The 26,703-nt window shown below is 38.2% G+C and overlaps 2 protein-coding genes across 3 annotated transcripts in view; one reads left to right on the top strand and one right to left on the bottom strand.

Moving 5' to 3' along the window:
* Positions 1 to 25: 25 nt before the first annotated feature.
* LOC133527989 (gustatory receptor 5a for trehalose-like) lies at positions 26 to 20,445 on the bottom strand. 2 transcript variants are annotated; one of them, XM_061865236.1, is made up of 12 exons: positions 20,170 to 20,445; positions 19,960 to 20,001; positions 19,718 to 19,886; positions 16,476 to 16,597; positions 15,968 to 16,147; positions 11,945 to 12,093; positions 8,636 to 8,758; positions 8,373 to 8,527; positions 3,806 to 3,856; positions 3,567 to 3,729; positions 219 to 308; positions 26 to 146 (listed from the first exon to the last, which is right to left on the bottom strand). In XM_061865236.1, the coding sequence occupies exons 1-12, from the start codon at positions 20,177 to 20,179 to the stop codon at positions 27 to 29; spliced, it is 1,374 nt and encodes a 457-aa protein (XP_061721220.1). In that variant the 5' UTR covers positions 20,180 to 20,445; the 3' UTR covers position 26. The 2 variants fall into 2 exon arrangements, with proteins under 2 accessions (XP_061721220.1, XP_061721211.1); XM_061865227.1 differs by lacking the exon at positions 20,170 to 20,445 and having other exon boundaries at positions 19,960 to 20,155.
* Positions 20,446 to 25,114: 4,669 nt separating this feature from the next.
* The window catches only part of LOC133530011 (gustatory receptor for sugar taste 64a-like), a 34,182-nt gene continuing 32,593 nt past the window's right edge, over positions 25,115 to 26,703 (top strand). The window contains exon 1 of the mRNA XM_061867813.1: positions 25,115 to 25,241. Coding sequence (XP_061723797.1) covers positions 25,115 to 25,241 — 127 coding nt within the window. The remainder of the gene's footprint in view (positions 25,242 to 26,703) is intronic.

Genomic DNA, 26,703 nt, shown 5'->3' with positions numbered 1-26,703 from the left:
GAAGAGAAACTAAATGAACACAAGCATTAAACATTACTAGAAGTGTTAATAAATATTGGTATAGTAATGGTAGAAGGCGACGGCGTTGGTGACACTCCAGTGAACTGCATGAGTACAAGTTCATAAGTCACAATGGTTCCAGCTATCTAAAATACAACAGAGTGTTATTAATTTAAACACACTAAATATTTTTTTAATCATATCGTATACTTACTTACCGTTAAAACTAATCCACGTTTTACGTTGAAAAATTTAAGACCACTTAAAGCAATCGTATCACCGTGTATCTGATCCAAAAATCTTTGTACCTGTAAATACATATGGGTGACCGGTGAATCAACTTTTTCTTGTCACTCGTTGCCATGGTTATAGTCTCCTAGATCACCCTAGTTTTATGGTAGGTACATATTTATAATAACCAAAAATACATTTTTATGGTAGTTATATCAAGCCCTTTCCATAATGGGTCATCTAGCATATTAATAGAACATAGTATAAGATTTCTTCTAACACACGATTGTAACCAAGCTGACGGGACAGAGTAACGACAAAAAATAGTTGATCCACCCAGATACATAGGTATACTTTATACTTTAGGTACACTTAATGGAACTGAAAATAACGTTAGTTTTTATTTTAGATTTAAAATACGTAATAAGGAAAATGCCTAAAAGATTTTGTTCACGTTACCTAGGATAAATAATTTATTTTTAGGACTAAATTTTTGTGACTGCTTGTATAACTCAATTTGTGTGAAATATAGTTTTTGGTCTGAATAATAAAACCAATCGGGATAATGAATACCATCACTAACTCCATTAAGAAATTTTTACAATGACTAACATATATGTAGTCAACAATGAAGTCGGACGTTTTTATTAAAGAGTGCTTAGAGAAATGAGTATTGTCATTTATTAGAACCCATAACGGTCCTGTAAAATTTTGGCCAGATTTAGCCAGCTGCCACTACTCAAAAAAAGTTTTGGCATGGTATGCTTATAATCAGGCCAATTACATACCCCGCGAGGTGAATACTTCGAATTGTCCCCAATTTCAATCTAAGTATCAAAAACTACTGGCAATCATGAAAAAAAAATTAAACAAAAATTTTGTCAAATTGTCCAGGGTATCAATTTATAGCGATCTACAAGAAACCAACAAGCCAAAAATGTCGACAAAAGTGTTGTGCAGAAGATGAGCGGACGGATCACCTGATGGTAAGCGATTACCGCCGCCATGGACACCTGCAACACCAGAGGGGTTGTAAGTGCGTTGCCGGCCTTTAAGATGGGAATACGCTCTTTACAAAAAAACACAAACATTGTAATAGGTAGGTACCTAAGTTACTAAAATTGTCCCTCGCGTCTACTCTAACCACATCCTATTTGTCCTCCTCTTCCAACCTACTAAAACCAGGGGATACTTTCAACTTTTTGGAGAACTCCAGCGACTTCAGCAATTAATATAAGACAGACATAATAAGAATGATAGAAGTGTCAATAAAGTCTTCAATATAATCTTAATTTGGTACCACTAGTTTTTAATACGTTACTTAAAAATAAACTAGACTCAAATGTATTTTTACGACCTTTTTATACATTAATAAGCAGAAGTTTTTTTTTTAACTGTAAAAAGAAAAAAACAGTTAAAGACTGTATCGTTAAGAATAAATACAAATAAAATCTGATTACTAACAACTCTTACCATTGTATTTCAAAAAAAATTTACTATTACATGTATATAGTGAATAATACAAAAATCTATTAAAACCAAAACTGTGTGCTTGTAAAACAGATGCTGTGCTCTTCGGGGGTCGAGGCTGGCGGCTGTGACCTAACGAGGTGATCCCTGTAGGGGGTAAAGCGGTCCCTCTAAAGGCCCATTAAACTATCAAGGCCTTATCCTGGACCGCAAGTGGGACTTCGGGAATCACTTTACTAACTTGGTTCCCCGACTCCTTGGCGCCGCTTCGGCACTGAGTCGACTACTGCCAAATAGCCGAGGCCTTCAAGCCCCATGTCGACGCCTATATGCGAATGTTGTCCGTAGCAGTAGCTATACGGGGTGCCGATATGGGCCGGGAGGCTGAATGATAAAACTAGGGCCCTCCCCCGGAGACCCCGAGGGTTATTGCGCGGCGCATCATTAGACGGCGTTACTCAACGATTGAACATGCAGCGGCATGTGCCCTTGCCGGTACCTTGCCTTGGGAAATAGATGCTCGGTTACTGGCTGAGCGCTACAATCAGAGGGTAGGGCTCCGAATTGCTGAAGAGCGTTTGGCGCCCCGGAAATTGGAAGCACGACTGCTCGAAGCAAAGAAAAGAGATAGGGACCGATGGAAAAGCCAGCTGGAAGACGATCCCTAATATGGAACATATACAATACGCGCCCCTTCCGTCCTTCAATACTGAGAGCAAGCTAGGGTGTTACGTTACACCTGAGTGGCGTTTGACGCACTTCCGCCAAGGCGTCATAGAGTGCGCTGTTAAAACAATTGAAATCGAGAACAATTGAAGTTATGCTGTCAAGCATTCTGCAGACGGAAACGGGAGAAGATGACGTCGGTGGCGGTTGCTGGGTCTAACCCACTGGCTTGCTTAAGATAAGAAGTGTAACGTGTGCTATGATTTGTATCACTCTTGCCCAGTAAAGATTGTGAGTTGAACATCGTATTTCATTAAAAGCCATCCTCATCCACTATTGAAGGTTCTGAAGTGCTGTAGCTAGTATTATACGAACACGATTCCCGACATACTTTGAAATATATACAGCGGTGGCAGCATGGTTCCATTTTTATTGCTTGTCACTATGCCTGTCAATATCGCACTTACATACTTTTCAGTACGTAACAGGCATGGTGACAGGCGATAAAAAGTCGCCGCAGGTATATTGTATTTGTACCTATTAAAAACCGTTTGTGTAACAACGTTGCTGTATGTCCGAAAAGTAGTTACGTAAAAACGAATTTCCTGGAGGGCGAAAGAGTTGCGACATGAAACCAGTGCGATAAAGAGAAATAGAGAGTTTAAGACTCCAAGAGGTACGAAGGCCGCAACCAGGACGACGTGTTACAAATTGAAATTTTGATTTAAGGTGATCTGGTGCAGCTGGATCAAAGAGAATGGAATAAAGCATGCAAAGTATTCTAGACGACCGACGCTCGCGGATCGGGAGCCAGTTTAGTTTGCGGCGGAAATAAGAGACACAGACATACCTTCGGAGCTCGTAATTACATAAATCGGATACAATTATTGAGCAATAGATCTAGTTCAGTTATACATACCTGCTTATTATATAGTTGCCTTACCATGCATACTCGTACCATTGAAGTATAATTTTAGTATAATATAACTAGTGATATAGCCAACTAATGTCACAAGAGCAAAGAGCACATGTTTAAGTTGTAAGTTGCACGCGGCGGGTTGCCTATGTTTTATTATCGTTCAACTCTAATAGTTACCCTTTTTAGTTATGGGTATGTTATATGTAAGTACATTTTTGTATGTTTATCAATAAATATTCGATCTAGTCAAATTATCATAATTAATCATGAAAATCATTACCTCGACAGAGTAAGCTGTGGATGGCACAAAGTAGAGCGTGTGCGCGGGCTCCCGACTGGCGGTGTGCACGCGCGAAGCGATAAGCGAGACTGCCAGAGAGCGCATGATTAGAAACCCGAACGAGTACACGAAATATACCGTTTGCTCATAGCCTTGAAATGGTCTGCAATTTGAAATTGACAATAAATTATAAATATAATTTTTCATATAAAGATAATTTAATATTGACGTAAGTTTACCTTTCATCCGGCTCTCCTAGCCGACATGAGGGATTTCTTCTTATTCCCTCCCTGCGGTTAAATAGAAACTGTCATAATTAAAACAAAAAATATTACTTTGCCAATCCGCGAAAAGATAACGTGCTGGTCAATCAGTGCTAACCAGTTATACTTACTTGCGTATTTTTACATACAACTAATGTTCCCACCCTCCCACTGCAAAATTAAATACGCACTTAAATATAACAATCCACCACCGAAAGTACGAAACTCGACACGTGTTTCGCCTCTCTACGACGCATCCTCAGGAGAAGTTGACGGTCCGAAGTCCGACTACTGAATGATCTGTCTAGAATGGTCGGCCAGCTTTATATCCCTACTGTGCAAGCGCGAGTGAGATGAAAAAAATCGTAATAAAGGTGATCACGCAACATTCAACTGTTCGTTAAGAATCGTCCCCCTATTATTGTACCTAATTATTTCACACACTCAAACGCAATCCTTTCTCACAAACATGTAAAATATCAAAAGAATGGGTCTCAGAAAATACGTGGGCACTATCTATCAAGTTCTTTGCAAAATTAGACTTTTCCGGATGGTTGTGTCTGTAAAACGCAACAAGCTCCTTGTACCTGGTAGTGAAATAAAGTGTATGTATACACTTTATTATCAATCAATCAATCAATCAATTTATTTATTTATAGACAACAATGGTCCACACAATACAAATTATATTAACATAGGATTAAAATAGACATTACAATAAAAATTAAATTAAAGTTTGTTATAAATTAAATATTAAAATACATCCGTCAATCCGTCAGTACCTATCAATTACTGGCACCTGTACCTACGTGAACACTTATACAGTGATTCAAATAGGGGCAGTCCAGCCGGTCTGCGATCATTGCTAGGACGCTGTTGCGGCTGGCGCGCACTCTGCTGAGCATCGCCGCGCACCGCTTGCGCAGAGTGGCGTAGAAGCAATCGGTGCGCGCTTCCGCGAACATGCTCGATGCACTACAGTGGCGCAGCAGCCGCAACATCACCCTGAACGCGTTATTATATTGGACGCGTAGGGAGTTAAACGACTTTTGAGTGAAATGAGCCCACAGATTGCTAGTGTAGAAGGAAGTACAGTACGCCTTAAAAAGGGTTATTTTTACTATAGTTGAACAACGTGCAAATCTGTGGGCGATCATGTTCGCTCGTGCCGCCAACGACCTACGCTCCCGCTCCATATCTGCGTTATCTTTCAGGTCCTCAGTTAACACATGTCCGAGGTACTTGAACTGTTGAACTCTGCTAAGAGGTACTCCATTAAGGGCAAGAGAGGGAACATGTTGTGGGTCTCTGGGCCCCGCCTTAAACACCATGATTTCGCTCTTAGCAGTGTTATAAATTAGACCATGCTCGGATGCATATTCCTCACATGTCTGCAAAAGTGTTCTGAGGCCACAAACCGATGCGCTCAACAACACCATGTCGTCTGCGTACGATAAATTATTTACACATACATCATCTATGTGGCATCCAACATGATGCTTGCTAAGCGCAACGATTAGTTCATTTACATACAAGTTAAAGAGCAAAGGTGAGGATAGCCCCCCTTGTCTCACCCCGCACTCCAACCTGTATGCGTCCGATAAGCAGTTTGCCCACCTCACATTGTTTTCTTGATGCTTATACCAATAGTACAAGATATTTATAGTATCTACAGGGACATTACTTCTTTTAAGTTTATTCCATAACAGTGGAATAAACTTAAAAAAGGAAAAAGTGGAACAATTATATTCTTCACAAGTTAGCTTATAAACCCCAGACTTTCTTCCTTTCTCGATCTTATCTTTCCCATTGCAAAGCTTAGAGTCCAAAGTGTTTTTTGTCCTAAAGGTAACAGGAATGTCCTTCCTTCTTCTTCGCGTTGTCCTGGTATTTTGCCACGGCTCATGGGAGCCTGGGGTCCGCTTGACAACTAATCCCAAGATTTAGCGTAGGCACTAGTTTTCATGAAAGCGACTGCCATCTGACCTTCCAACCCAGAGGGTAAACTAGGCCTTGTTGGGATTAGTCCGGTTTCCTCACGATGTTTTCCTTCACCGAAAAGCGACTGGTAAATATCAATGGTATTTCGTACATAAGTTCCAAAAACTCATTGGTACGAACCGGGGTTTGAACCCGCGACCTCCGGATTGCAAGTCGCACGCTCTTACCGCTAGGCCACCAGCGCTTGCTCACACACGCTTGTAATAGGAATGTCGTTAGATTTTAAAATTTTGTAAATTGCATCTAACAGTTTGCCAACATATGTTATGCTCGCTTTGTATTCCTTAATCGGTTCAGAGGATCGCGCAGCATACAACATATTGCTGACCATACTATTTCGCTTTTTTCTGATGATTCCATCCACAACAGATTTATCATAACCATTTGACACTGCTAAATGATAAATCTTGTTTAGTTCAGTTCGATAGTCATCATCAGAAAGACACATTTCCGTTGTTGTTAAAAATACCGGGTTCCCGGTATTGCATAGAAATACCGATATTAAAGAATGCTTTCAAAAAAGCAGGATCCCGGGATCCCGCAATACCGGGATACCGTATTTAAAGCCTTAGTGCCTACGCTTGAATCTAAAGCAATCTTGTGGACGCAGCGTACACAAATAAAAGTGTTGGGCTTTTGCCGGAGTATTTACGTGCGTTGCATATACTTACCTATACTTATATGTATATTACACTAGTTTAGATGTGGGTGTAGGTGCATCGGGGAGAGATACACATTAAGAAGATTGAAAATGTCTTACTATATATTACGATTATGTACTTAAACAATGGAGAACATGTAAGTAAATTCATGCTGACACGTGAAATCCGCAATTAACAAGGTGCCCGTGAGCATTGCGAGACATTTTAACTAAGCATTCCTGGTAATATTTAGAAACTAACTTGTCATATAAGTTTTTTTGAATTAGGCCTAGTTTCAGAGATAGTTAAATGTTTTTCGAAATCATTCTTTCGTCATAAGTCGGTACAAAACACGTTTTTGACTGCGGTATTGCCACTTTGAGGTCTAGTCTGGACATACCTATTGATTGACATCGAAAAATTAAAAAAAATGTATTCGAGAGGCTACCCCCAAACAAAAAATAACTTTTTAGTTAATTTTAGGTTATGTGTTTATCAATAAAAATTACTTTTTATGTACAGGAGTGTTAAAAAAAAGGGAAAAAAAAAACAAAAAAATTTTTTTTTTTCGAATTTCACAAAAAGTCATAATATTTTTTGCTTCTGTTGCCATCAGGAATCTACCGTTACAATCTCTCGCAATGCTCACGGGTACCTTGTATTGGAACATTTCAGAGGTTCTGTGACCAAAATGGCAATAACGGAATCCTTATAGGTTCGTCTTGTCTGTCTGTCCGGCCGTACATAAGTCAAAGCTATTTTTCTCAAAACCTATAAAGTTTATTTTAATCAAGTTTGGAACATAAGTAGGTTTATTTTGTGAGCTGCTAACTGCTAACAACATCGATGATCTCCGTTGCCTTCGATTTCCAGTATGATTTTGCTTATAATTTTGGCAGCAACTCGTTTGACAACTTCAATTTCAATCTATTTATACACAGTCAACATTTTATGCACATAACAATGAAAAGCAGCCAATTTTTGCTGCCACGGATGCGTAGAAGAAGCCGGGATAACTATGCGTAGGCTTAAGTTAAATTTGGAACTGATGCCTATTATTCACCCTAGCGATAGTTAAATCCAGAAAATTTTGTGAGTTGTTTTCTCCAGTTCCTTTTTAAACTTAATTTTCGGATGCTTACTATTAATTTGAGTTTATTTACTATTAATTACATAGTATGAATATAAAAGTAAAATATAAAAACACTTACAAAACAACACAAAATACATATAAACACAATATACAATACACAATATACAACCTACAATGTGCTGGTTCTCAAAATGGTCCATAAAAAAAATCAGAAAAAACTATTACTCGTATCAGCAAAGAATTCTACGTCTTCGGTTTATACGAAAATTATTCTAAACTTGCCCTAGTAGCCACCAGCAGTGGCAGTATGGTTCTATTTTTATCGCTTGTCACTATCGCACTTACATACTTGTTAGAACGTGACAGGTATGGTGACAAATGATAACGAGCCAACCATATTAGCGCTGCAGGACGAGAATAGATTTTTTTTTGATGACGCGTGGCGGCCATCTTTGTACCCCGCCCTCCCCGACTAGGCGCACATTTCTTATTGCCTCCCGGATTAGAAACTTAAAATGACTCAAGGAACATATGTGATGAAGCACATAGCTTAATAAAAAAAAATGCATTAAATTCATAACTGCCTCCACTAGCACTAACAATTACGGAGCAAAGTCTTGGACAGACAGACAGACATGGCGAAACTATTAGGTAGGCTAGTTGACTACTGAACCAGCCGACCCTTATTTTATGCAAAGCCCCATCGTTGGAACGCTTTCAACAGGCAATAAGAGACCATTTCAAACTTCTTGCTTAATTATTTTGGGTAGATTAAAACTAGCAGTTTACACTATCGGATGTTACTTACGCAAGCGTGTGAAGAAGCTGAAGGCAGATGAAGAAAAGATTGTTTGCGAACGATATAAAAATTATACTTCCTATGACGTCATCGACCCGTCGAACCAACCCCGTAATGCGGCTATAATCCTCACGCAGAGTGCGCCAAAACGAGGAGGGAGCGTGCTGTGAAAAATTTTGTGTCATTTGATTATACCTTATACAACTTACCTACTCGTTTTTATGTGGTATCAAATTATTTCTGGTGTTGATATGACAAAAAAATTTACTTACCTTTCCAAAAACTGATTCAATTCTACGGTTCACTTGTTCGAGTCGAGACGTTAGATAAAAACTAATGCAAATCACAAACACGTCCGAATAGTTCCAGTTAAACGTGAATTGAATGCCGATAATCTGTAAAAGTATATTCTGTACAAACGTAACATATGTAAGTAACAAAACTTATATTTGACAGCGATCTTAAAAGATTTTTAAGTACTAAAGAAAACTCTAAATCTACACTTGGAGATAAATAATATCGCAATTTTTTCACAATCGGTTGATATAAAACTTAATCCTGGGTGAAATTAATCTTATTTACTTATTCATCTCTCCTGTTTAAAAAGTTCACTTTTCATTTCATATTATGATCCCTCTCGCGCATGAGAGGAGGCCTGTGCCCAGCAGTGGGACGTATATAGGCTGAATTATTATTATATTATTTGTATCTCCTTGGATTTCACGGGCCTATAAATCCCGGTCTTTTGATAGGCTTGCGTGGGGATATAGATCCAACACGTAGAGGCCCCTTGGAGAGATTTAATGTCATGTAGAACGCCTGCTGGAACCCGTTCACAGATGCAACAATAGATACCCATGAACCGGTCGCAGCAGGCATTGGGACTATTGTAGAAAAAGTGAACAGTAAAACGGTCTATGGATTGAAATTTGGGTGGACAATGAGACTGGGTTATTGCAAAGACGACCGGACACCTGCCATAACAATGTTTTCACTAGTTATCGAGGCAGGCGGTGACTTGCCGCCCACTAGATGGGCCCCTGAAGCTGCCGTCGTGAAGACGACCAGGAGCAACACCGGTGTGAGCGGCTCAGGGGTGTCGAGAGGTGTACGCCGCTTTCTGCCCAGTGGCTGATAACAGCCACTGTGCCAACTCGCGTCCTCTGCAAATTTTCACTTCCACCCCTGGAGCATTTAGTTCTAACGACTCCTCTCTGGACGGCCAATGAAGGCAAGCCAGAGCTGAGAGTCCTGCGGGTCCCCTTGGGGTCCACTCCGACCGACGAAGACACGCCGGAGACGGAAACCCTGACCGACTCTCGGGAGTACTCGGGTCCGTGGGGTCGTTACTCCCCAGCAGCTCGCCACAAGCCACAATTATTATTATTATGATCCTAGATTGGCGGATTTAGATTTCAAACTTTGCCGGTTTAAAAATAGTTCGCAAAGTGCGTAGTTTATGGCCAAACAAAAATTAAAAAGTTAAAAACATTGCAGTCACTATTTCAGGACTTCAATTTGGAGGGTAATAAAGAGGAAACTCTCTTATGGGAATAATGTTACAAAAGTGCCATGTTGTCTGCTATGAATAACAGTTACAAATCTCTCCAGAGTGGCGCTAGAGTAGCTACATATGAACATAGCCGTTATTGACGGAATGCGCTGTCAGTGACTTGAAATTTTTTATGTGATATTCTAGGTATTGTGGCGCCACCTATTTAAGATTTTTTCATACACAGAGAATGTTCGTCTTACCTCTACCCTCTATAACTGCAATGATGCATACAAATCCATTATATGTCGAGTTCCAAACTTTAAAAAAAGTTGATATGACCATACCAAATGAAGACGTAGGTCCAGTAAACATTTATTACTTAGCTCTCTCGGATTTTTGGCAGAAAAATACACGGCTTTTTGTAATTAGAAAATAAAAAGGCGACAGAGCAAATCTTTTCAATTGTTTTTACTTTTATCTGTGAAATTATATACGTAAAAACGTGGCTTCTGTAAAATGATTCAATTACATTTGATTATTTATATTTTTTGCACCATTTTGAGAAAATAACTACGAGTATATATGACTCGGCTGGAAGGCAACTTGCTGGCTTCGGATTCAGACGGACCTCCAAGGTCGTCCGTTTAAAACGAATCCTAGCCAGCAAGTTGCTACTTCCAAGTCTCGACAATAATGTACTACTCGTATTAACTATACCTAGGTATCATGTCAGCATAGATTCATTAAACGTTTTATTCTTAAAAATGGACGGCAAGGTTGATATTGCTGGTTATACTAAGGAGGCGAAAAGCATAGTTTACTTATGGTCAGTCATATTTTTTTTTAGTTAAAACATTAGTCGCGTAGTAGTATCGCAGAAAAATTCTGTTAAATAGCGAGGTCCAAATTTTCAAAAAGTTGAAACGCCCTTATAGAAAGTAAGCTTAGGGCTTGATTAGGTTTTACTTTGCCAACCAACCGCGCCTTATTCATATTTGTTAGTATAGCCTTAAGCGCTTCAGTATTTTTCTCGTTAAATTAAACGAAGTTCCAAGGTCGTCAGTGCTATAATTCCTCAGTTCCTCACCTCGACAGTAATGTAGGTAATGTAGGGTTCTAATTTCATAAATGACAATAGTTTTACTTTAATTGTTTAATAAATAATAAAAACATTCTACAAATACATGAAATTGGTCAAACATCCGTTTCATTTAACGGGTTGGCTTAAAGTAACGAGAAATTTTAATTTCGTAAACCAGAGAATAAAGAAAATAGCTACAATTCTATGGATTTTTATAATGATTTGTCATCCAGTCAGAACATTTCCAGCATTAAAAGCAAATACTCTAATATAAAAAAAAATGCTCCCTATTTTTAACTTCGCGTAACTTGCTTCTGACCGTTTACATTACACTTTGGATACATACATTTTTACCAAAATATGCAACTCTTCGAACGTTTCTAAAGCGCCATCAATTGCAGATCTATGGACAATTTTCAGTGAAATAATATTGTGAACGACGGCCTTTAATGGACGAGAAGCTAATATGCCGAAATAATTAAAATGAATGGTAAAAAGACAGTTGTGAATATTGACCAAAACGTTGTACAAAGCATTAAGGATGGTCAGAAAACACTACAAAAAATCTAAGGTGGACTTTATGTTATAGGTATTATTGTGTTTGCTTATAATATCAAATATGCTCCAGCTCGTCATTATATAATCCAAAAACTAATAGCTTATGGTCTTTTTTTGGTGTATTCTAAAAGTTACTTACTTTTCAATACTTTAAGCCAACCCCTTAGTATTTTGCTTTCCTTGTAGTTGAAATGGAAAGTAAAGTTTGGCGCTCGGCGGAATGTGACCATTTCGCCCTTACTAGTTATTAACTCGACCCGACATATTTTGACTGAATTGGTCAAAATATCTCGCTTGCAATGGGCCACTTTCAAGGTTGAATAAAGAGGAACGACTAATGAATGGAATTTTTGGGACTTTAACCCATTTTAGTATCGAAAGAGCTCGCGGTTCTGAAAGTAAAAATAACACACCTATTTAAAAAATAAAATATATTGCCTCATTTACCTGCGTTAAAATTGCTACGTAAGGACTGTATCCCGTATATTGAAAGACCCAAGGAGAACTAGCAACGACAAAGGCTTCATACACATTCTTTCCTTTCTGGCAATCTATAATACCTGCTATCGATGACAAATCGGATAGCAAATGTTCCACTGCAAATAATTTCATAGTTAATAGTTTTATATAAACATAAATTAAAACAATAAACTATAATATAATAAAAATAGTAATCAATTATATGATGATAAGCATACTTAAATACTCGTATTTAAACCTATATAAACATATACTTGGATGTGTGCTACTCGTATTTATCTAAGTAAGATTTATGGTATAGGGTCAGTCTGTATAAGATTTTCCCCTAATATTTATTACTTAACAACTATCGCCGTACAAGTTTAATGTCACACCTATATAAAGCATTCATCAATATAATAGAGCGTCGTATTGCTGTTCAACTAGACACATACCAGCCCCCTGAACAGGCCGGATTCCGTCCCGGTTTCTACACAACCAGTGGCACGATGACAATGGCAAAAATGCCACGAATACAATAAACCCCTGTATTTAGCCTTTGTAAGCTCAGACATTAAGACATTGAACCCGAGAAAGCGCAAAGTATAAGCAACCTACAGCAAGATACCCAAGGTCGACCACTAGTCTAAGCAATGTAAAGGTAACGTTCGGATTCCCGACCGCAGCTACACTACTGCCACAGTATTTGTAGCGCGATTGTACTGCCGACTGCATTACTGCCGCTAACTGCATAACAGTCAACTACTGTAGCAGTATCGCAGCGCGACAATACAGCCAGCTGCGATAAATTTATGTAAAATTTTACGTTTCCTGCAGTCATGTAGCGCTGCAATACCGCGCAGTCGGCCGCAGCAGTATTGCAGCGCGACAATATTGCCGACTGTTTTTTTATTTTATTTACATATTTAGAAAGAGCCTTTGTCAATGAGACATGTCGGCTCCGTTGGGCCTCTACATTACAGTTTCAATGTGTTACTAGTTTTCAAAGAAACTGTACACGAATTTCGCAGTTTTAGACAGGAGATCTGCCAGTATCGAGTGAAAGACCCCCAATATCAGTTACTGCGTTAGGCAGTAACTGGTATTGGGGGTCTTTCCCTAGCTTCAAATCGCCCTCTTGTCTCGAGTGGGTTATATATAATAATAACTTGGTGCTGCTCCCCGCTATTTTGACATTTACGTCAGTAATGTAGTCAGCAGTATCGTCACTCTGCAATCCTGCGGCTTTAATTAACCACTGGGAGTGATAGAAGGTGACCGCCCATACTAACGTAAGTGGAAACTGACCCCTAGAACATGTAAGCTCTTTAGGACGCCAAGTTCTTGTGACAGTGCAGTAACTTGTATCAAATCTGACCATTACAACCGAAAGGCGAGGAACGAGTAGAGCTTGATTAGGAAGATACACCAAACAGTGCCAACGGACCTATTTTCAGTAAACGACCTTAAAATTGCATTGTTGGGCCTTTTCAACATGCAACAAAAACTAACAAATAAAAACATACAAAAACTCTGAGCATTTTAAGCCGGTCAGGACCTATCTTTTAATATAGAAAAGGATTTATTTGATTTAACTCAATGTAAAATTAATGGTACATACAATCATATAAAATAGCTACTTATATTAAAATTAAAAAAAAAACTAATCTAAATTAAAATATATCTGAATGCCAAAGATGCTGGCAGCATTCCCTCGCTACATGGCAATACTTATGCGCTGCGAGAGAAAGCTGCCAGCTCTCTGGTCACCGGTATAATCTATGAGCCTTTTACTTATTTCCTTGAATAGTATCTTGGCGCTTGGACCCCACGGACCTATCTTGGTGCTCTAAATACCGCACAGTAAAGTAGCAAGCGGTTCAACTGATGTGGGTTTATACAAACATGCGGCCCCTGACTGGTAGACCTGCTGGTGACTAACAGCTACAGAATGGGAATGGAAGAGAAAATACTCCCCTTCCTGTTTCCAAACGCCCACGGTCTGCCGGCCATCGCCTGAATGGTATTACCACCTCCATCCTCGTCGGCAAAAGGAGGGCTATCAGAGCTTCACTTTGTAGAGTTTTATCTCTATAGAATTTGGTAATTTAATCCGCTAAATCACATTTTTCTACATCAAGTAAGGTCCTAAAATGTCAACGGGAGATTTATTATAAATCGTCGGAACAATGTGTTTCTGTAAATTCGTGCTCTGCATTATAGCAAACTGTCTAAAATAATGCCATGAGCCCTACCGTGACTTTCTGCCGTGACAGCCATCCCGAAACGTTGCTGCCGGGGCTGGAGAAAAATGTTAGAAAACTGTTTCCCTCTTTTAGCTATAATTTTGGTAATTAAATCAATATAACATACATACAAACTTCTGCCATCTGCATAGAAAAGCGAAAGCTGATAAATTAATCTACGAGGAAAAACTTAACGGCTGAAAAAAAAGTTCAGACAAAAAACTGAAACGAATACGCTTAGCTCGCGCTTCGCGATCGCTCGATCTATCTACAGTACGAATTTTTAATGTAAAAAAATACAAAAAGTTACAATTCAGGGGATAGATCCAGGGAACTCTCTCTCCCTGCTATAAATCTTAGTTAATCAAAAATAGGAAAGAAGTGCAAAAAGAAATTCAGTATTTGGGGTTGGAACCCGGAACCTCGTCATTGCAAAGTAATGCTATTCCAACTGAGCCACGAACGGATATATGTGACATAGTGAAATTATGCTACTTATTCTCGAGTAAAACCTAAATTATAGAATACCCCTAAACCAATGTTCTAAAATAGGACAAGGAAGAAACTCTTATGAAAAAACTCGGTGTGCTCAATAAAGCTAGGCGATACTTTACTCCGGGGCAAAGACTGCTACTATATAAATCGCAAGTCAGACCCCACATGGAGTACTGCTGTCACCTTTGGGCAGGAGCACCCTGATGCCAGCTTGGACCCTTCGACTCAGTCTAAAGGCGCGCGGTACGAATCGTCGACGATCCCAAACTCACAAGCGGCATTGAACCATTAAGTCTAAGGAGAGACTTTGCCTCCTTGTGTGTGTTCTACCGTTTGTAGAATGATTTTACATGATGCCAACGGCCACTTTCTATCACCGCACCGCTCGCCGTCGGCAGGGTGTTCATCCTCATACCCTAGAGCCTAAATGGTCGCGCACTGTGCGGTTTAAGAGGAATTTCCTCCCGCGGACGCTCCGGATGTGGCTGTGCCGCGTGACGTGTGTGGATGTGCCGAGGTTTTCCCGAGGGTATACAGTATGGGGTTCTTCAAAAAAGGAGTTTACAGGTTTTTAAAGGGTCGGCAACGCGCATATAATGCCTCTGGAGTTGCAGGCGTCCATAGGCTACGGTGACTGCTTACCATCAGGCGGGCCGTATGCTTGTTTGCCACCGACGTGATATAAAAAATAAGTTTTTGGCAAAAATATCGTTTTTGGTACAAGCTTTTATCGCTGACTGTACTTCTCTTTCCACAAGTAACTAATACTCATCGAGACAATTCTAAAAACCCCAAACACAATTAGGTTACGTTGTTTTATCACAGAGTTCCTATGGCCACCTCCTGTCTCCATCATCAGATCATCTCGATGGTACCATAATATTGCATTGTCACCCGACTTACATATGTATGAAAATTTTCAGCTTCATCGAAAACCGGGAAGTGGGTCAAATTTACCTTGCAAGATTTGATTACAAACAGACAACGGTTAGGTGAAAGTAAATAAAAGCTTGTAAAAAAATGATGATATCGAAAATTTTACAAATACTGGATAGAAAAAAAAACTATTTAATAATCGAATATGGTCAAAAAAAATCACGCGAATCGGTTGAGAATTGCGACTTGTAGAGGAGAACATCCGGACATACGAAAGCAGATTGCCCTAGTCAAAACGTAGACCTTCACTACGCTTCGTTCAATAAGTATTGTCCACAGCAAAGGCGCCTGTGTTTTAGAAATTTTTTGACTCGACCAAAAGCATAATACTTACGTAAAGCCATTGTTAAGACTAGTACACATGACACCCTACATTTTTTAATAAGTGTCCGGTCAATGCTTGGGTCTGACGCCTCGGTTTTTGATATAAGTTGGCAGAGCCTTGGCCATCTTGTTGCCACGCGTAGAAACAATAGAGTTGTTATGCAGTTAGTAACGCAGAACACTAAGGCCGCTGTGAATTAAAACTTACTTTGAACTACCATTGTATACATACCAATTTGTTTTGTGATTAAGGTGCAGTAGGTTCAGCCAGCAGGTTTGGAAACATAGTAGCGCTAAGTTGCAAAAAAAAATGAATAGCAATATTGAAATATGAAAATTACTTCTAAAATGCGCGATTGTATTTTTGATGGTATTCAACTATACTTTTTGTAACTTATTAAAAATAACAATTCAAACATAATCCCGATCTCGGGCATGCGAGTGAGAGAAGAACCTGAACCCACGGGGCCTTAATAATATTTGAAGTATTTTATGAAGTATAATAGAAATTAGCTTACAATTTGCAGAGAGATTCGGGTTTGAATCTGTAAATAACTTCAAAAAACAAAAAAACACAATAGTACATTGCCCGATGATTGACAAAACGCTGTACACAAATCTGCAAGATTGTATCTGAAATCTGAAACAATAATCAATGTGTGATCAATGTGTAGGTATACCGAGAGAGTGGCCTGTAACACGAGCAAAAAATTAAACTGTACGCTGTACCTGACTTTTAAAAATAATTTGTGTTTTGATTTTTAGCACACTTTAAAGTTTATTCCAAGACTCAATGTATTGAAAATTTTGTTATGTTTAGAGCGTGACAAGTGACGTCAATTACACTGGATGACTGCGTACATTGAAAATAATATTTAATTTGCATTAAAAATAGGAAGTCTAAAGACTTTATAATTTTTAACAGTTGTTGAACAACACTGTCATCTATGTTTAAATTATTTGCGCGTGTTGCAGGCCACACCTGGTATATCATTAAATAAGTTACTTAAATTTGTTAAATAATCTATCTAGACAAGCATTTAAGGTTTCCGGGAGGTGTACAAAATTTGGGAATGTATCTAAGAGACAGTTTCAGCACTTGACATAAAGCCATAAATTACAATTTGCAACACTGGTTCGACGGTAAAACAATTTCTTTTCAATCTCGACATGGTTACAATTTCCCGATTAGGAAGCTCATTTGGCCACCTTTATCGCCTACGATGGCATGCATCTCTCTATCATTTACATACTTGTTAGAACCTTGTTACATACTTGTGTGTGTCTCATTACCATCGTAAAGGGGAACCAATGCACGAATTTTATATTAGCATTATTGACATACCTATATAACTTATATTTTCATCGAATTTGCGGAGGTAAACCTAATTTAGCCTACATTTTTTACCTTGAAGTGGTATTATAATACAATTCCCTGAAAATATGACCAAACATAGTTCCAAGTTAAACAAGAACCAATCGTGGCCGATACAACGTTTCTGCACTTAAATTTATTTTAAAGTTAAATTGTTGTGAGTGGAAAATGACTGACTTTGAGAAGAAAAGGAGATCCGGAGTGATTATCAAAAAAGTGGCATCGGGTGGTTAAAGTTAACGACTTTTTTTTTTTTTTTCTTCATTTTTAAGAATGAAAATATTAATATCATGGTTTATTTATATTTACATTTAAGGTAGCAGTTAAATAATAATTATACTAATAATAACATAATAACATAAAAATGTTGTTATGTTATCCCGATTAATACAGGGGTAGTTGGGAAAATAACATTATACTGTTGGCAACACGGTAGTTTTAGCAAGTGGTGGGGTCACGGAAAATGTTAGACGGGTTTGTTCACTTGGGTTGAGGCCGTCAAGAGGACGCATCGTAATGAACGGATTAGGTCAGCGTACCTGCAAGTACCCCGATTGTTGTAGTACTAATAGTTTAGAGTAACCATGCGAGAAGAAGCACTACAAATCAGTACCCCTAGTGTAACTTTGATCGACATCATAACGTGACGAACGCGTTTGCGTTAAGTCTCATTTTGTATAGGATTTTGAGGTTCCAAAACGTCCCGCTTGGTGCGCTCTTTCGAAATCCAATACAAAATGAGACTAAACGCAAACGCGTACGTCACGTTTGGAAATCGAATTTATTTACACTAGGGGTACGGAAGTGTTAACGTACTACTAACCCACATTGGGATTTTAAGATGTATTTTGATTCCTAAGTTTTATGAAACGTAAGTTATAGATATAAAAAGTATTTTATTTCATGAGTTTAGGACGATTTACATGCTTCAGATATATGTTTTTGGCGATTGCTTATAAGTAACTATTGGAACAATAGAATGACAGGACGTGCGTCGCTGGTGGACGGCTGGTGGAGCTTGCGGTGGTAAATATTTAAATATTTGTCTTTTTTGGCAAATTTCACAAATTTTACTAATCTTTAAAATTTATTTTTAGTGTTCCAATTGAATGATTGAATTGATGTAGATACTATAAGAGAATTCGCAGAAATTATTTCAAAAGAAATTTGATGATGACATTTCGTTTCATAAATTTCCACCGCTGACATCAGTAAAGGTTGAAAGGTCATTTTATAAACGGATATTAGACGCCAAAAGAAAAAGATTGACAGTAGAAAATATTGAAACAAATATGGTTTGTTACTATAATTTTAAAGAAAGTAAGGAATAAAAGATGTTAAATAAATAAGTAATAATTTAATATTGTTCATTTAATATAATGATGATGATAATAATTCGTGTTTCATTTTATGATTGTATTATTGTTCATTGTAACTGTTAAACGAAAGTAGTTTTAAATAAATGATGTATTTATAATGACACTTTTTTAGTTTTGAGTCGGAGAATCTCAAGTTTTATCCATGTTATGTACAATATTTAAGGTCATTCACCCGAAATGGCACTACCTATTCCGATCACAGCTAATTATCAAGGCTGTTTAGCTGCAAGTTATATAAAAAGCTGTTTATTTTTCAATGGTTAATAATTGTTTTAGTACACATTATAGTTACTTGTTATAACATAGTTAACATACACATGCCTATTCGATGATTCGTACGATACTTTTGATAATTACTTAAATAAATATAATTTAATTATTTATAGTATTTTTATATCACAAATAATAACTTGAATAGACATGGTAATAATGCCGGAAAATATCAACTTACCAGGGCTTGTTAGCAACTTGCCGCAAGTCTGGTTAAGTTGACAGAGACATGGTAATAACTTACAATTGTTTAAGTATAAATTAAAGGTACATACAAATGCTCACGTGAGCTTGATACTTAAATAAATATTGTTTAATTATTTATACTTTTTTTTCACAAATAATAGCTTGAATAGATATGGTAATAATGCCGGGAAGTATCAACTTACCCGGCTTGTTACCAACTTGCCGCAAGTCGGGTTAAGTTGATACTTTCTGACTTTGGGCATTAAATAATTAATAATAATAAAATCTCCCATAAAACGGCCCAAATTACTGCATTTATAACAAAATAGTAAATACTAGCCCCGATCACCCCTAGGTATCCAAGATAAAATCTACGAATAGTTTGCTACTTTAAAAAATGGTCCAGATAGCTCACATACTGCATAATATGCCTATATTAGCAAAGAACTGTGAACTTTATTTTGGCTCTCCCGAATTGACTGATTTCTTTCACATCCGACCGAGGCAAGAGTTAAGCTGGAACGAAAATCTTAGGTCCTTACTTACCTACCTTAATTTGGTCGTGTCGATATCTGAAACACCAGTCACAGGGTTTAATCCAAAGAATTGACCTATAATGATAGTGAGCTTCATAGCTTCCTGAAATGTAGCGTGGTAGCCATTATAATCGGCCGTTAGCAATGGGGTCATGAATATTTCGGGTTGTAACTTTAAATTATCTGGAATACAAGAATAATTTTGATATGTGAGTTGCGGCTTCAGACAATAATATTTTAAATAACTGATACTTGCAATGCTTTATCGCTTCAGTTTTGTCGTTTGTTAATTTTGTTTCTGTAACAAAAAACAATTTTGAAGGTTTCTTATTTTTGAACATTTCACAGTAGCAATAAAGCAATAATCGAGAATGATTTTTGAGAACGCTTGCCGATGCACTAGAGCAAACAGCTCCCTTGCGTTAAAGCGACAATGTTATTCTGCAATCACGTTTCCATTTGAAACCTTGTAACATAACAACCGCGATCGATCTTCTTCACAACAAAACGTGTTGTTTTGTTGTCACAAATTGTCCTCGCAACTACACCTGGCCTCGCTTGGCTTAAAAATACTTAACAAGTAAAATATAAAGTAAAAATTCTACAAGGGTATTTAGAGTTGAAAAATAAGAAGTACTAAATCAGCTAGAAAAAACTGTTTATGGATGTGAGATATGTTGGGTTCATTCTTAATTAACTACCTACATACTTTACCTTGGGCCTTTTTGTTAATATTAAAATCTTTCTAGTATAAATAATTGAAAAGAGTTATAATTATAAGTTAAAAATTCCTAAGCAATAGTCCTCCATATCTAAATAATTACCATGTAACAAATTTAAATACGGATTAACAGATAGGTAGTCCTACGCATACAAATGTGACAGATTTTGTTAGAATTCATTATATGTAATTATAAATCTTATCATAGTACTTTATATGACTGCAATATAATAAAAGGCATTAAATACCTACAAGTGTAGGTTTATGAACCGAACGAAGTAAGTTTCAAGAAAGGATTATACGGGTGTATTAACGGATTATACGGGTATTTTAGGTCTTGTTTGGACTCGTGTAACTTGTGAAGTGTTTTAACTAGGGCTATCATTTTGATGTCAACTTTTAGCTGATATCCTGTTCTATCATTTAATAATAAAAAAAGTACGACGAAAAAAAGATAAAATGTAAAAAAAAAGCAAATTTTTGAAGACGATTTTTAACTTTGTTATTAATTATCGAGTAATTGTGGAAAATTCTTTCTAACATTTATGCTGCAAATTTATGCCCTAATTCATCATTCATAAAATGATTATTATTTTTTTAGATGTGAGATAGGTAAATGGGCAGATAATGGTACATAACCAAGTGCAGTAGTGTATGGCACCACAAAACTTTGGAAGGGTGCAGTTTTAAAATGGTTGAGAAAAAACATAAGTATGGTGATTTGTCGATAAAATTCGTCGTACTATACGTGGTTAACGTAGATTATGGAAATATATCGAGGGCTTCATGCTAAAGGGGCGTATAAGCAAGAACCCTACTTTTCAGGAGACACAAAAAACTGAATAACTTTTGTTACAATGTACCGATTGTTCTACAATTTTGCATAGAGTATTTAAATTACTATCTTTTTCATGCCTAGTTTCGCTCTACGTATTCTAAAAAGCAGTAATTATGTAGTTACGCCTCTTTACCACGACAGTAATTTCCGACATTTAGGTTGAAATTTTTTGAAAAATACTTGATATTTATGGTCGTATAATTCATGTTTTTTTCGATTCGATAATTTAATCATGAAAGGTGGAAATACTGTTAATAATTCGAAATACTTTAACTTTACAGTAATTTAGTCATCATTGTGTAGTTTCTTCTATTTTTTCTGATTTTTATACGCCCGTCTGGGCTGACGAATCTATCGTGTAAGTATCCTTTATTTGTGGTCGTATAATAGGGCGCCAAATTATATTTTGAGTAAATATTCATAAGTTCATCTAGATTTTACCATTGAAATGATTCCTGATGGTTTTAATAGTGTCACAACTGTCCACGAGATTAAGCAATGTCGACTCGAGCTGGTTACCGATTGGGTAAGTAACTGTTTTGAATTACCACTTTGAGCATTTCAGTGTTTCAATAGCCTCCGTGGTCTAGTGGTTAGAGCGGTTGTCTCTCGATTCGGAGGTTCCGAGTTCGAATCCCGGTGGGGACACTGTCAAGCAAGTCGCTTTGTGACTTTGTGAGACTATTCCCGGTTTGGCTAGAACATTGCAGGCTGAATCACCTGATTGTCCGAAAAGTAAGATGATTCTGTGCTTCGGAAGGCACGGTGTAAAGTCGTTGGTCCCGGCTGCTATCTATCCGGTGGTGCTCGTCATGAGAGCCATGTCAGAGGCCTTTGGCGGCTCAATAACTCTAACACCAGGGTTTTTAAGGTACATCAATCTTACAACTCACACGATAAGAAGAAGTGTTTCAAAAGACAATCACGCCGCTTATTCTGATTTTTGCCTATAATAGCAGTCGTTTAACCCTTCGGTGGGAGTTAGAGTTAAGACGTGTGGGCTTACATAAGAAAACTGACTTAACTGAATTCCAATAAGATCATTTTTACTATTTGTGATAGTAGGTAAATGGTAGTCAATCAAAAGTCGAGTAGTACAAAACGATATTATAGAAAAGAATTGAAATAAAAGTAAAGGATGCATGGAAATTGCTAAGACAACACAATGACAACTTTACTAAAAAAGCCGTCAAGAAACAATCAAACGATTAAATTTAGAGTGCATTAACTAAAACAAAGGGTAAAAACGTATCAAAACTTGTATTCAGACAATAAACATTACTCCTTATTTAATGGTACCACTGGTAACAAAATTATAACTATCTTAAACAATAAAATATGAATCAAAACTTCTAAACAAATAAATACGACATCATTTATCGTCATTTCATAAAAAGAAACAATTTTAAATCTTCTGTACTAATAAACCTAAAAGTAGTTTAGCTAACAACTTAACCCACTTACGTCTCCATCAAATTATAACACAGGAATGTTACACTCAAGAATTACAACCACCCCGACGGAGGACGAGTGGCTACAGACATATGACGTAATCAGCCCGCAGCGCACGCAGTGGGCCTTAAATAGCTTTGACTCTTTCAAATCTGCGCTTCTTAAATGGGGCGGGAAGTATCTCACTCTGAAGCTGACTATCGTTCTGCGCGCCTGTCGGGCTCACAGGTACGTGCCGAAGCAATGGAGGGAGGTCAAGGTTATCTTCATACCGAAACCAGGTAAAAGCGACTACTCGGACCCCAAATCCTTCAGGCCTATCAGCCTGACCTCTTTCATGTTGAAAACAGAGAGATTGTGTGACAGGTACCTTAGAGAGAGGGTGCTAATTCAGGTGCCCTTGCATCCAAACCAACATGCCTACAGCCCTGGCAAATCTACAGAATCGGCACTTCATGCAGTAGTAAGTAAAATTGTCACCACACTAAACATAACTAAAACCCAAACGGCTATGCTGACGACATAGTGATACTGACGAGCGGCAATCATGCAGGTACGGTATGCGATGTTACCCGCTCTGCACTAGCCGTCATGGAGCGCTGGTGCTTTAACAACGAACTCTCAGTCAATTCCAACAAAACTGAGCTGGTTATGTTCACCAACAAACGCAACTTGGGAAACTTCCGCCTTCCCAAAGTGTTCGACACTGAACTCCAACTATCTGCGGAGGTAAAGTATTTAGGGGTAATACTTGACAGCAAATTGAATTGGAGCAATCACCTAAACGGCAAAATTAACAAAGCCACAGTCGTATTCTGGCAATGTCGTAGAATGGTGGGTAGAACCTGGGGGGCTAACCCCAAAGATAACTCTATGGCTTTACCAGGCAGCCATACGACCAATAATAAGCTACGGTGCGATAGTTTGGTGACCAAACTATCCATAGTTGAAGCTAAACTACAACCTCCAGACTCCATAGGTTGGCCTGTATGGCGACCACGGGCTGCATGTGGACAATACCAACCGCGGCCCTGGAAGCCTTACTGGGCCTGCCGCTGCTGCGCCTCTTTATACAACAGGAAGCGCTAGCTACGGCGGTACGTCTCAAAAAATCTAATCTTTGGAGACCACCTAGGATACCACACACCGAGATCCTCTACGAGGCGATAGGTAAGGAACCGCTAAAAGAAGCGGTGACTGACAGGATACCCAGACAATTCGTCTTCGACAAGAAATACAAGATACAGTTACACCAAGAACCTCGTGAAGGACTCGACCCAAGAGAGCTGAGAATCTTCAAGGATGGATCAAAGACAAGGTCAGGCACTGGCGCTGGAGTATGCTCAGAGGACCTAAACATACATATCTCAATACCACTAGGTACCCACAACACAGTCTTCCAGACAGAATGCATGGGCATCATAATGGCAGCACACGCAATCGCCTCAAGGAAAGTATTGGACTACCCCATCCGCATACTCTCTGATAGTCGGTCAGTACTACAAGCTCTGTAAAGGTATACTTTGACCTCAGGGCTAATCTACGAATGCCACAAAGCTCTGTCAGAGGTAAGCACCACCACCAGCGTAACTCTGCAGTGGATCAAGGGACACAGCAACTCGCGAGGGAACGATGCGGCCGACATATTGGCGAGAGGAGGTTCGGAACTGAAGGTGGCAGGACCGGAGCCAATTATACCTCTGCCTTATGCCTGGTTCCGGAACATGCTGCGAAACAGTACTGGTCTAACCTAGGCACGTGCAGGCAGGCGAAGGAAGCCCTCCCGACAATCGACCCCCGTTTGTACTCGTTTATGGTCGTATGTATGTACGCCTATATAGCGTGACACTATTTCGTGATTCGCACTGTCACGTGAGAGAAGTATGTACGTACGCCTTTATACTCCTATGAATATTGGGGACTGAATGAAAATATCACTTATACGCCTTCAGTACGGCTTTTTGGAACGACATTAAAATGATCACTGTCAGTTATACGCCAAATGATTTTTTAATTATTTAATTAACTAATTGTTATGATAAAATTATGAAAAAAATTGTGCTTACGTATTGTTACAAGACGAATACGATGTGTTTCTGCTTTGTAAGTTCATCTGATTTCATATATATATGTATGTATATGTAAGTATAATTATGTATGTATTAATATATATATAATTCAATTCATTTATTTAGACACAAAGGAGCCACATTGGTGCCGTGGAGACTGGGTAGGCCTTTGGTGTGGGACGCCACATGCGTAGACACCTTTGCGCTGTCCCACATCCAGGCTACCCGCGCACAAGCCGGCGCTGCTGCCGACCAGGCCCAACTACTCAAGCGCCGCAAATACTCATCTTTACTGCAAGATTATGAGTTTGCGGCGCTTGCTGTGGAGACAATGGGACCTTGGTCGGCGGACATGAAAACTTTCATGGGGGCCCTGTCGGCACGGCTGATCGACGCCACTGGAGACCATAGGGCTGGCGCTTACCTCTCCCAGCGTATATCCCTGGCAATACAGAGAGGTAACGCGGCCAGCGTTATGGGATCTTTGCCGCAGGCGGAGGCTTTAGAAGGGGTATTCTTTTTATAACTAATTTGTTTATTAGTATATCTTTTAATTTTAATTTTAGTTTTATTTAATATTAGTTTAATTTTTAAGTAGTTTTATTTTACTTGACATTAGAATTAAGATTAAACATGTAAACGACTTGGTGACTGTACTTATGTACTGTAAGTTTATTATGTGTAAGTATATGTATTTGTATCAATATTATTTATATATATGTATGTTTATGTTTGTGCATTTCTTATGAATGTATTGTGTTCGTACATGTATCAATTGTATCACCTATACCTCATGTTTTTGCACCGCCTACAACTTATCTGCTTTGCCTAAAGGTTGACTGGTAGAGAATGGCTTACGGCGTTAACGCCTATTGTACAGTGTGTTTTCTTATGTGCAATAAAGATTTAAAAAAAAGTTAACATTATTATAATAATCCAGTAGTTAGCGTTTGCGTCAAATCCGGTAGTTCTGATTTTTTGCAGACTTGTTTACAATGTTGAATATGACCTCGAAAGCCCAACGCAACTTTGTAAAAAATTAAAAAACGAGATAATTTCGGTTTTTTATATGGGCGATTATAACCCTAAAGGACTAGTTTTTGGTAGTTGTTCTCCAGATGTTTTTGAAGTAGACTAAATTTGCTACAATATATGACTAAAACTGTCTCTGTAGTTTTAATAATTTCAGAGGTAAATGATGCCTTTCAAAATTATTATTATTTTCAAACTTGAATTCGTAGGCTAAGTACAGTGAGTACTACTTTAGTTAGTCTCAGGCGATGCCGCTTCGCACGATTGTTCCTCATAGGTCAAACAAAGCTGACTTGGCATGGTAGCCGTCAGATCGTACTGTGCATCGCAGAAAGGGTCGGCTCCCCAGGTCCAACGTATGCTATATTCATCTATATCATAGGTTGGATCTGGGGATAATTCTTTCGTACAAAAATAAAACATTTTTAGAAGTTGTGTGATGTACGGAACGTTTTAAACGCCAGTCCGTCTCGCACTTGACAGGTTTTTATATATGTTTTTGCTTCGGAACTGTGTCGTAAATGAATTCGGCATCCCGATTTATATGAAAACGAATGTATCTTTTTGTGTGCTTATAATAGGAAAAGCGCGATATTTCGTTTTTAACCGACTTAAAAAAAAGGGGAGGTCCTCGAATGTTATATATATTTAATTACCTAGAACTACATTTGCCTATTTTGCACAAATTTCAGTTTCTGACTGACCTTCCTGAATATTTTATATATTTCCGCTAACAAATAAAGAGTTTAAACAGTAATCACCCTGCCTATTTTTTGACTTTCTTATCTAACTGTTAACTCGGAACAGCCTGTACATTAACACTTAGGTTGTTTTCTTTTCAGTTACTCGTCAATTTATTATCTTCTGTCACTTTTCCGATATGACACA

This window comes from Cydia pomonella, chromosome 1 (genome assembly GCF_033807575.1).
Source record: "Cydia pomonella isolate Wapato2018A chromosome 1, ilCydPomo1, whole genome shotgun sequence".
Lineage (NCBI taxonomy): Eukaryota > Metazoa > Arthropoda > Insecta > Lepidoptera > Tortricidae > Cydia > Cydia pomonella.
Note: the sequence above shows the minus strand (reverse complement) of the source record. Positions and strands in the feature narration are given on the sequence as shown.